Source organism: Mesitornis unicolor, unplaced genomic scaffold (assembly GCF_000695765.1).
Source record: "Mesitornis unicolor isolate BGI_N332 unplaced genomic scaffold, ASM69576v1 Scaffold50077, whole genome shotgun sequence".
Lineage (NCBI taxonomy): Eukaryota > Metazoa > Chordata > Aves > Mesitornithiformes > Mesitornithidae > Mesitornis > Mesitornis unicolor.
The window spans coordinates 5,888-18,069 of NW_010196758.1; the positions used below are offsets into that span (position 1 = coordinate 5,888).

The 12,182-nt window shown below is 35.2% G+C and overlaps 1 protein-coding gene across 1 annotated transcript; it reads right to left on the reverse strand.

Moving 5' to 3' along the window:
* Positions 1-412: 412 nt before the first annotated feature.
* Positions 413-10,609, reverse strand: SNX2 (sorting nexin 2). The gene is made up of 10 exons (XM_010188575.1): positions 10,533-10,609; positions 9,476-9,551; positions 8,122-8,235; positions 7,801-7,894; positions 5,741-5,946; positions 4,568-4,711; positions 4,056-4,067; positions 1,786-1,866; positions 1,607-1,678; positions 413-891 (listed from the first exon to the last, which is right to left on the reverse strand). The coding sequence occupies exons 1-10, from the start codon at positions 10,607-10,609 to the stop codon at positions 841-843; spliced, it is 927 nt and encodes a 308-aa protein (XP_010186877.1). The 3' UTR covers positions 413-840.
* Positions 10,610-12,182: the final 1,573 nt, after the last annotated feature.

Genomic DNA, 12,182 nt, shown 5'->3' on the forward strand with positions numbered 1-12,182 from the left:
ATTCTTTTTTGCATCCTGAGACCACTGAAGACAATTGATGAATTTTATCCATCCAGCAGGACTTCAGTATCTGACCATGCAGGCAATCTTATTAACCCTTCAGAGTAACACTTGGTAGAGATTTTGGTTTATGCCTGTCTGTTGCCCAATCACAGTCTTTTGACTCTACGAGTAATAACACATTGCATTTACCACAACAGTGATAACTTCAGGTGAAAAGAACACCTGTAACAAAGAGATTCAGAATTAAAAAACAGAATAGTTGACCACAAATATGTCTGTGAATCTTTAATACAATTTCCAGCATTATTTACTAAACGTTGTTTCTGCCTTTGATATAATTTCAATTTGTTCTAAATGCCACTTCTAAAAACACCAGTAAATATCTACAGACAAAACCAGTGTTTGATGTTTCAGAACTTATATCCCCTTTATTATTGTAATCACAAAAACATGATTGTGTACAGGAATGTTTAAGTGAACAGTAATCGATGCAATTAAATTTGTTTCATAAAGATCAGGTAAACATACTACAGAACATTGTATTTTAAAGAAAAAATATCAGCTTTCTGGCCTTGCAGTGCACATTTTAGTGCAAGTATTAAGACACAATAGTGTTCAATTCAGCAATGTATTGCAGAACATCATGCCACAGTCCACTTCAAAGAGGGTCAGGACATGCAGCTTGTTAATAAAATGCTGTAGTATATAAAAAAGCTACATGTTAATTCATAAAATATAGAGTGGTTTATTTGGATGATTTAAACTGATTTCACTGTGGAACTTAGTTTTATCCAGGACAAATATCCAGAGTGGCTTGTCATGTGGAATAATTTTCTTTTAGGCGATGGCTTTGGCTTCAGGTAGGAATGCCTCCCAGTATTTTATTAGCTTGAAGAGAAGAGAAAAACACTCATTACTAAGCACTAACTGTTGGAAAAGAAAACACATATACCATCCTTCTCTTGAGGTAAACATGTCTCCTTTGAACAAAGTAAGAACACAGGTGCTTCATATTATTCATCCACATTATTACATAACGCAAGAAAAAATACAAGTAATAAACACACAAATCTGCTCATAGCAACACAGCTGTTACCACACACTGTACATAATGCTATAGAATACTGTTATACAGAATTTGTTTGCAAGCTCAATTTGCTATTCTTATCTCCAAGAGTACTACCTTTTAAAAAAAAAAAATAAACAAAGGTTCTATTCCTGGAATGAACAAATGAAAGATTCCATACACTTCTGAGAACAAGGTCTACTTCCAAGTTACTCCAAGAAACTGTTTTACTGATTTACAGTATTTTATACTTTTTTGAAAAGAGCAATAAACAATTAAGTATTCAAATATCTTTGGTAAGTCTAAGTACATATTCATTACAATTTACTCCAATCTGTAAGTGAAAGTATTACTTAGTTTCAGAAGAAGACAAGACTCTCCACTTGCCCATATGCCTAAAGGAGCTTCTCTCTTGCTCTCTGAATTAGAGCTGTGCAAGGGAGCATGGCAATAGCTGGGAAACTGCAATCACTACGCTCTAACCTAATACGGAATGTATTAAATATGAACTTGTACAAAACTTAAAATTTATCTTACCTGCTGTTGTGTTTGCACTAATGACTCTAAGTACTTGATAATAACAGATTTAAAGTCTTTCACTCGTTCCTTCTGTTAATAAATAAATTATGGCATATTAACCTCTTAACCAATTTTACTTGGAATGTCAACATTATCTAACGCAAAACTATCATTCATGTGGACAAAATTATACGTGCCTCAAATCTTCCCACTTCCTTGCGAATGGTTTTGGAGATCTGTTCAAAATCTTTTTCCCCTTGCTGAACTTTTGTCTCCCACTGGCAAATGAAAGACATGAAGAGATAAGACTTTGTGTTGTCCACTCAGTCTATCAGTATCTGAACTTTTTTTAGTATATTAGTGGTAGTCACTCAAGAGCTGAAAAGGACCTATTTGGTTTTTTTTGCATACTTAGGAGCAAGTCTTACAAGAACAATTTCAAAGCAATATTTTGTATAACAAGATGTCAATCAAATCAGTTAAAACAATGGTATATCTAAGGTAATGCTATCTGTACATGAAATGTAAAAATACCTTAGTATTGCTATTAAGGAACACTTAATAACATTTTTTTAAAGATTCTTCAGAAAATAAAAAGGATCTCTAAAGCTTTACCAGCTATTCTCTTTACAAATACTGCTACAAATCAAATCTAAACCTGTAAGCTTTCTTTGACTATCGGTTCAATTAAGTGTGGAAGTCTCAAAAGTTAGTTCAATTTACTTTTCTAATCCCCGAAGAGATCATTAAATCTTCCTCTCTGCCTATGGTCACGTACATGATTATCTCAATCATATTTCTGCTGCAGATGACAAGCTATTTAGGATATGTTTATTGGCTTTCCAGACAGAATGCATGTTGCTTAAGCAAGCCAAAGCATGCGCATTCTTGTTCAGTGGGAACTGGTTTCATAGAAAGCAGGAGTAGAAAAGTTATTGCAAGTAAGAAGAGCACAAAAGGAAAATTCAGAGGAAGTGATGTTACTTATGGGGTTTTGCCATAGTGGGAGTGTGGCATTCATCTAACAATACATAACACTAGGTTATGTTTCTCCTTGGTTTATGGGAAAAGACATCCAGCTACACAGTAAGAGATCATCAGTCTCCATTACCTTATAACTGCTTTTACGCACCTATTATACTGTTAAATTTAAGTTAGCTGTGTAGATATACTGTGAAAAAAGGTACCAACTTGACACTTCAGACACATGCAAGCTAACAAATATTTAAAATGTTTCTGTTCATCTTAACATATTAACTGAGTCATGGAAGCCAATGTATCCAGTAACACTCATCTTCCTCAGAAAAAGCCAGCAGGGAAGCAACATACTTCAATATAGCATATTCCTGTTAGCAATCCAGCGGTGCTAATATTCACAAAAGCATTTTGTGGTGCAGTGTCAAATTACTATTGTGACATGAGATGGACATCGTCTATGTTCTGATAAATATCTACATATTTATATTTTTGTTTATATTTATCCAGAGTCCCCTTATTGCCTTTTCAGATATACATTATGAAGCTAAGCAGTAAGTCATAATAGGATGACCTTCACAGAAGAACAATCTAATAACTGAAACAATACAAAATGCAGCCAAGGAAAAGGCAGTTTGAGATTGCTTCTGCTTGTGCCTTTGTATGACAACAATGAGAAGTGCCTGAGACTTCAGTGAAAACCTCTACAGGCCTAATGGATCCAACATCCCAGTTTCATCATGCCCAAATGCAAGGTCCGATACAAATTATTGCAGGGTAATACCCTGCCATCTTACAGTTTGTGACAAGAAGAAATTTCTCCTTATTCAGCTAGGTATTTCTAGGACTGTTCTTTGGCCTTTTATCTGTAAAAGTCAACTGAGTCATGGATGAATCTCAAACCATGTAGGCTTCCACTTCGCAGTTTCTCTGCCAGAGGGACTACTACTGCAGAATTCAGCAACTCTGAATGTATTTAAATGGCAACAATAACTTTCAAAGAGCAAATTCAAATTGTGAATTTACTGTAACAACCTACTGTAATAAATAAAATAAATCCTTCAGAAACTACATAATTAATTCTTCTAATACTGGGACTGAGAAAGGATCACTGAGTATTTCCCAGTACTTCCAGTACTCAGGAGGTATTTCTGACAAGGAATTCCAGCTCACTTGTATTGTGGTTGACATCACCATAGGCAACCACTATGAATGTGGTCACTCAAGAGTGACACTGAGTCTTCCTAGAAAACAAAGGCCTTTTTTTTAAGAAAATGAACACCAAGTCAATGAGTAACTTCAACACTGTATGCAAAATATATTGAAGGGCAGAAAGAAAAAAGCAACTTGTGCTTAGTGACCAATAAGGAAGCCAAACAAAGTAACTACATAACACAGCTTGAAATCTGCAATGATGTTCTCCCATTACTTAAAGGGAGAATACTGGTGCATAATTAGAATGCATGAATGTTAAATAAATCAGTTGTCCTACCTCTTCAATTTCCTTAGTGAAGCATGATAGAAAAAGTGTATAAATTATGACATTTCAACATGTTAGATTAATTTTTACTGAAAATACACCATATATATATTATTATGCAGCATATCTACCCATATATGGGTAGATATGCTGCATAATTAAGCAAAACATGGGAACAATTCTCCATTAATCAACTTAGGTGGATTTTAGCTTTAGAAGCCAAGAGATGCTGCTCTGCCAACCCAAGCCATCTATTAACAGTTAAAAGTATTAGCTTGTCCATGTTCTCTTCCTCCCATCTCCCAGATTGTTGAGACAGTATTAACTGTCTTACAGATCTTACAAAGAGTAACAATTGTACACATTTTATATTTTAAATAAACTCCTTTTAACAATTTCGGTAAATACGGAAAACAGCAAATGAGTGATTTGTAAATAAAAATGGTATGAAGTAGTGCATTAATGCAGAATGAATGGCTCAATGCAGAAAGTCTGACCTTAAATATAATGTTTAATAACATTACCTCTTTTATCTCATCTTTAGCTTGCTGCAATTTATCAGGTTTGTTGGCAAGCTGGAGCTTTGCTTCTGCTTCACGTTTTTTTTGTAGAGTGACCTGAGCATCTTGCCACTTCTGCCAGCATTTCATTCGATGATCAAACACACCCTGTGAGGACAGACAAACTTTAAAATGGGAATTGTAAGAGCTACCTAAATTCCTAGTGGGAAAAGGTAGTTCTGGATAAAACTGGAACAAGTACACTCAAAGAAATCTTACTGTGTCTATCACGTCTACCGGCATTCTATTTGACAGCATGCTTGCACAGCTCAAAACCTTCCTCAAATAACAGGGTATTCAAGAACCCTCTGCAGAGCAGACACCTTAGTGGCTCAGACCATTATACATTCCTCATTCCATTAAAACACTACCAAAGCAACCACTACAAAGTGTTCTGTTGTGTAAATACTTCTCTAAATGCAGAATCTAGTGAACTTTTTGTGCATATGGATTACATGCATACAGCAATACATTTTTGTTAGCAATGGACTAAAGTAGCAGAATTAAAGTATCCATATCAAAAAGCAAAGCAAATAAAAATAAAAACATATACACCCAACAACCTGGCAAGTTGAAAGATATTTCTGGATAAAATTTGTAAACACCCCTTCCCATGTCAAAATCTAATTATGCTGTGCAATATTACTTACACCAAAATGGAACATTTTCTTTAATGAGATGCAGACCCACAAATTGTATTTGTTTCTTATTTACATAAACTATTGGCTATCTACCAAATACACACAAAATTTGTTCTCAAAAATTTATTAACATACTGTAAAAATAAGTAATCTGAAAGAAACAAGTACTGTGTTCTTAGACACAGTAGCGTATATTGTCCCCAAATACTCTGCACAATTAATACGGTTCAAAGTGTATGATGTTCACCATTTACATTTTGTCTGACTCTTACTAATCCATTCCCATTTTTTGATCACAACCATTTTTATCACTGGAATGATAATACTGATCATGAATGCATTCATTTTACTCAGCTAGAATTTCAAGCAAAAAACCTTAATCTTAACTGTGCTACGACATGTGCAAATGCATACATTCATTTACTCTAAATCTGCAAGTTGAGGAATGTGACAAAAATCAAAGACAAAAATCAGTATTTTTCCTAGGGGTACTCACTTTTACTGCAGCAATGAGGCGAATATAATCACCAAGCAGTTCTGAGAAGATATAGAAGTCAGCAAAAGCTTGTTCTTGATGTAACTGATCTATCTTCTCCTCAACCTCTGCAAGCTGGGACAAAGCTCTTGACAGAGCAGTGTGGTCCTCAGAGTTACCTAACATGGCAGCACTTTTAGCAAAAGCAGCTGTGTTGGCTGAAAGCTCTGAAATACAGTGATAACATTCAGTACAATGTAGTTAATTTGTTATATTAGTCTGCAGCATAGATCAGTGGAGCAGAGACCTCTGCCCAATTTGAACTCTTACGTCAACAACTGAAAAAGATAAGCTGTGTTTCTATAGTTCATTACGAAATACATAAGGAGTTCACAATGAAACCACATTTAGGAGAAAAAACTCCTGCACAAAAAAACCCTCTCCATCAGTGAATGTTTTGCTGAGCCTTTTAATGCTATGCCTACTCTGTCTAGCAAGAGACACAGAAAAAAAATGTCACTTTGGTATTATCCAACGGCCTAGGTTCAGAGAAAATGCAAGCCCACAAAACAAAAGTCAAGTCACCTACAGAGCCAATTCAAAACAAATTATGGGTCTATAGCACAGTTGTTCCATACAGTTCAGAATGGAAAAAACCCAATTATTTCACAAAACCACCACCCCTATGAGTGGAATTTATTTCTGTTGGACTGCTTAGTTGATTAAAGTACCTTCAACTGTGCATACTGTAATGTATTGCATTCTGACATGCCTTAAAAGGAAAAAAAAAAGCCACTTAAAAAAACCATACCAGCAAGGCTGGCATCTGTGAAGGTAAGTTTTGAGCTTATTTAATAACAAATACTAGGGCAATTGTCCCATCAAATCCTATGTAAGCAATTCTGTACAAAGTTAAGTCCTAGGAAGGACCTTTGAACAAATGTTTAATCCAAGTTACTTCAGGATAAAAAAGTGCAGGTTTCTTTGCATCTGTGCTGCTTCTGCAGAATCATAACACCAGAAATATTTGTAGAAGCAAAATGTCTTCAGATATCTAAAAACACTTACAATTTAAATGCAACTCAAAAAAAACCACCCCAAACCAAACAACAAATGCTTTTTCAAATCTGTTAGCAGGTGTCAAATCAACAGTAAACAAACACTTCCATTTTCCACTACTTCAAGACTCTTTAAGTCTTGAGGACATCTGGCCAAAGATTTTTTTATTACAGAGAGTAATTCCTGATAGAGTTATGAGAAAGCAACTCAAGACATTTTCACATACTTTTAAAAGTGTAGAGCTGAAAGATAATCCCATATTTTAACATACTACTAGTGTCAGAAGGCAAATTTATGGTCTTCCTTGAACTACAATTCAAGATTTTGGTGCTTTTGTTGGATTTTTTTGGTTTGCTGTGTTTTTAAATAATCTGATGGAAAGCGATCTTTGACAAAACATCAGCACAGGTGACTAAAAATATAAACTTACAAGCTTTGCTTCTTTCTAAAGTAAGTAAATCAAAAGATAATCATCTGAGACTACATATCTTTCCAGAAAAGTATACTTTAACACTAGCTTGATGATGTATCATTACGTGACCAAATTAAGCATAGTAAATTTCCTGTTTAAGAGCTTAAACTCAGTGAACAGAACAATACTGAACCAAAATGATTAAATGGATTTATGCAGCCACTTTTTGTTCACAGGGAAATGACTCTTGCCACGAGACCTAGAAATACATTTATGGATGTCTACTGTAGTAGAATCACTTGCTAGTTATGGTACTGAACCTCTGCAAGAAAAAAAATTATGCTAAATCAATACAGTAACTTTAGGAATGATAGATGTTTTGGTTAAAATTAAGATTAAAACCAGGTATACAAAAATGCTAGAGCATTTTAAACTAAAAGGTACAATTAGAAGACTTTTGCATTAAAACATACTGTGTAACTATTAGTTAAGAGTTCTGACATACTAAGCTCTTGTTTCACACAGAATCACAGAATCGCTCAGTTGGTTTCGTCACCATTTCTTAAAGTTCTAAGCACTTCAGTTTATACAGCCACATAAAAGCAGTTACCTTTTCTGTGACACACTAATGCTTCAACACTGGCATGAAGCTTCCTAAGTTGCTGATCCAGATTCTCAAACTGCTGCTGTTTTTCTTCAAACCACTGACAAAAGATGAAAGAGTCCAGCATTACAAGTTAGATTACCAACAAGATTTCTGGTTTTAAAGAAGCAAATTATCCACATACTGCCAGGGTGGTCAACCGATGTGGCTAGGAATTCAAACCAATAAGCAAATTAATAACCCATTTTCTACTTCTACAGCTTTAAAATGCAATTGCTGAGGCTCATTAATTTGTCTCATTATTCAAGCCGAAAAATCAGCTCTTACTGCATCCGATTCATTCATCTTGATTGTCATTTTGTTGACAGCGTCGGCAGCCTTGTTCACCATCCTCAATATTCCTGCTCCACTCAGAGCCTGGGTGTTAACTGCTCTCGGCAGCTGGAATTGAATGACAAATAAGGGCAAACAGTCTGGTTAAAAGGATGGAGGTTTAACTGGGCACAAGGGGGACAGAAAATGATACAGTGTTTTCTTTACTCCTATGTGTTCCAATATAGTGGAATCTAATTTCTTAGATTTACTACTTTTACATTCTCAAGAGGAAAACTTAAAAATACAGACTATTTACTTTTCTTCTACATCTTTACATTTAAATGGAACAAACAACCCACTTGTTCAAAGTTGTTATGAACTAGCCACCTATACACTACAGAGAACAAACTGCCACTACAGGAACAGAAAAGCTTAGATTTACAACAAATTAGACAAAAGAAATTCTGTAAAACATTTACTTGTAATGCAAATTTTGCACTGTATGCCCATTATGAAAGGTTTATGTCTTCTTGCTTTTCAATGTAGGCCAGATTTCCAAGCCTACCCCATGCGTACCTAGAGAACTGTGTATTTGCTTAGGTACTTAGAAATCCTCAGGGGTAAGTTAACAAACTTTAAATTTAATTGATATTCTTATGCAGGCTAGTCTGAATATGCCATAAAAAGGTGGCCCCTGTGTCAGACCATTTACTTTTCATGTGATGTTTTGTCTGTCAGCAGCATTGACAAATCCACTGTACATTATCTGTCAATTATGCTTTTGTCAGTAGTGAGGACTCTGTGACTTATAAGTAAGATATTGACATTGGCCAAAAGACAGTTCAACATTACACTAAACCCACTATGCACATTTATGAAGCAATATTATGTATCTTTAACAATATATTTAATATTGTGAAAGGTATCAGATTGATAGCATGGGTGACTGAACTCCTCTATTCACAAAACATCTAGCCTGGCCAGCAACGCTGCTAGCATTTTCTTATTATTCTACTACTCAAGTTGGTCTCCTAGAGGCACGATAGCTACTTCCAAGACTGTTTAATTCTTGATCTTATATCTACGATGGATTTTCACCATGTATAACAAGCTTCACTCAGAACTAGACAGGCCAACTTGCTTGAGAAGTCACTGAACAGCAAATAGCTTTTGGTCACTACTACTCCAAGTCTTATCACAGGCAGAGGCACACCATTACCTGCTAAGCAGCCTCTGCCACTCAGTCCCATGAAAAGTACAATCCAATTTGATTTCATATGAGTTTAGGGGATTAGGTGCCAATACAGAGAAAATACGTTGTTTTGTAAGTTACGACGTCTAGAAACAAAAAGGAGAACTTAAATACCTCCGAACTTTCCAAGAACTGTCTTAAATCTGGATCCTGTAACAAGGTTGGGTGTTTCACAGTTCGTTGTAGATACCTATGATTTTAAAAATTAAAATATTAGAAAACAAAACTCTAATGTGCCTGACAGCATTGAAAATTGTCCTTCATCTAAAGAACAGGAAGAATGCAGCACACAACCTCCCCTCATTATCTAGTGAGGCTTGAATGGTCTTAAAAAGTCACCTTTAAAGGATCAGATGACAGTTCAGTCTCCATGTTCCTTCAATCCTTTGCCTCTCTGCTGACTCTTGAAACCATATTTACGCATTCTGTCACGCTCCTCCAACAAACACTTATGCTAAGTCCTACATGGAGTTACAAGCTAGGATCACTAAGCTGTTGAAGCATTCACTGTAGGCTTACTCCAATAAGGCTGCCACAAAACCTGGGACTTCTGACCAAAAGTAATGCAGCCCCATGCACTCTGTACCACAACATAACAAACCAAAGGTGCAGGCAGTGGTTTCTAACATATTTTGTTTACATAGAAAGTCCTTAAGGTGGGACCTGCCATAACTGTATGTTGCACAGTGGTAAAATAATATACTTCATGTTTTCAAAAGCTGAGTGAAGTCCTCCTCTAATAACTGCCAATTTATGGCAGAGAAAAAAAGGTCATCAGAAGGCGATTTTACTTTCAAGTGACTGAAGGTTTCTTTCACCTGTCTCCATATCCAATAACTGATTTTCTATGAAACAGATATACTGCTGAAATGTCGTAATTCCTTAAACACAAAATGCCTAAGTAAGCTGATAAAAAAGTTTTACATACTGAATCTCTGCAATCTTAATTTTAAGCACCAAACATTTTAAGAGTTAGCTATAATTATCTCTATGAATAAGGCTACATTTCTCATTATTAATGGGAATTACTCCATTTTTATACAAAAATTTGGCAGCTGCATAGGGCCTCTGGAATCCGCTTAAGTACAAATGGTCCAGACTCCAATTACAGAGCCCACATAGTGTATTGCAAGTAATTCTGAGGCTAAGCAAGTCTTAGTTAGAGACATACCTTTCTAAAGCTGCTCTTCTTTTCTCTACAAATTCAGTAGATGAAGAATCTTCCTTGCCTACTTTAACCTTGGTCATGCCTTTAAAGAAAGTGGAATTATATTGATTTTATCATAAACAAACCATTAACATAACTGATGTGACTGGAAGATAAAGTTTATGTATTTAACTCAAACAACAACGAAAAACACTACAGAGGAACAGAAAAAACCATCAACACTCATGCTGCATGGTTTTGTGGAAGCAGCTCTGTGAAATACACATTTTCCTGCAATATATTAATTGCGACTAGAAGTTATACAAAACTAGTTTAATTTGCATTTATGAAGACAATCTAAACAAAGATCAGTCTTACTGGACACTCACGTTCAGAAGAAGAAAACAGTTACCCAAATAAAGCAGAACAGGAAAATAAATCTCAGGTTATAAATCTATTAACTGGTATGCTTATTACTAATATGTTCACTCTGTTGGGTTTTTTTTTTTTCAAGTTCTAACAATAAGTGGTTTTTACTCAAATAATGCAGACTAACCAGCTCTGAAAATTCTGAAGCATACGAACAACTAAAATCTGAATGGAAAATAAAGTTAGAAGAATGAAATGTGTGCAGCTTTACATCACTTATTCTACCCAAGTCAAGAGTGACCAAAACACTATGATAAGGGAGCTGGAGTTATTGGTGTATTGTGGTATGGGAAATACATTCAACCTCAGCAACAGAAGAACTCTAAAACTGTCAGACTAAGGTCAGTATTTTTCATGCTGATAACTCAAACTCAGAGAGTTTAGGAACCTGAGTCCTATTAAAACCACCAAGAAACACTGAACATTCATAATTATTCTTATTTCCTAAAACACAAGAGAAATACGTTATGATACGGTCCAAGTATCTTCTTTCTACCTGTAGTGAACTCCTGCTCTATTAGTTCTGTGCTTCTTCAGCTAAAAGCTCTAAGTCTGGAATTCTGAATAGGTACTCTGTGACCTGTGAGGTCAACAGTTCCCAAAGTTGTTCCTCACCTGATCTCCCTTCTGGCTTTAGAAGTTTCACACAGTAACGCACAGAAGGGACAAACAGTATCCTTACAGGAATAAAAAAGGACCCTTAACCTCTCAGTGAAGCATTAGTTTTTCCCTTCTCTGTAACATGATGAAAATAAAACCAATTGGCATTTTTTTCAAAGGTATACTACACAGGAAACTGTAAATCCACAAATTTATCTGTAAAACAGAGTATATCTTTAAGTACAAAGATTACAGTATTCAGAGGTGAGGTAATCCACATGCCTCATTTTTTGCATTAGAGTATAATTATTCATTAGTATTTCACTGCAGGAAACATTCAATACTGCAGTTTAATACAAAAGATCTTTCACAATTGATAGCAACAAAAGTTCACAGTGAAAAAACTAAATATGTAATCAATCAAATCAATATGTTATCAAATCAATATTGTATCACAATAACTTGTGATATTAACAGTTATTTCCAGATATGATGTCAGTTTTCTTTCTCTCGTAATATAATCCTATTTAAATGCAAGTGTAAAGGCAGTTTCTGTAGCCCATAATTCCTCACAATAAAGGATTCATGACGTAAGAGATAGTTTTCTTAAAAACAGAAAATGTGACTTTCCAAAACACATATGTA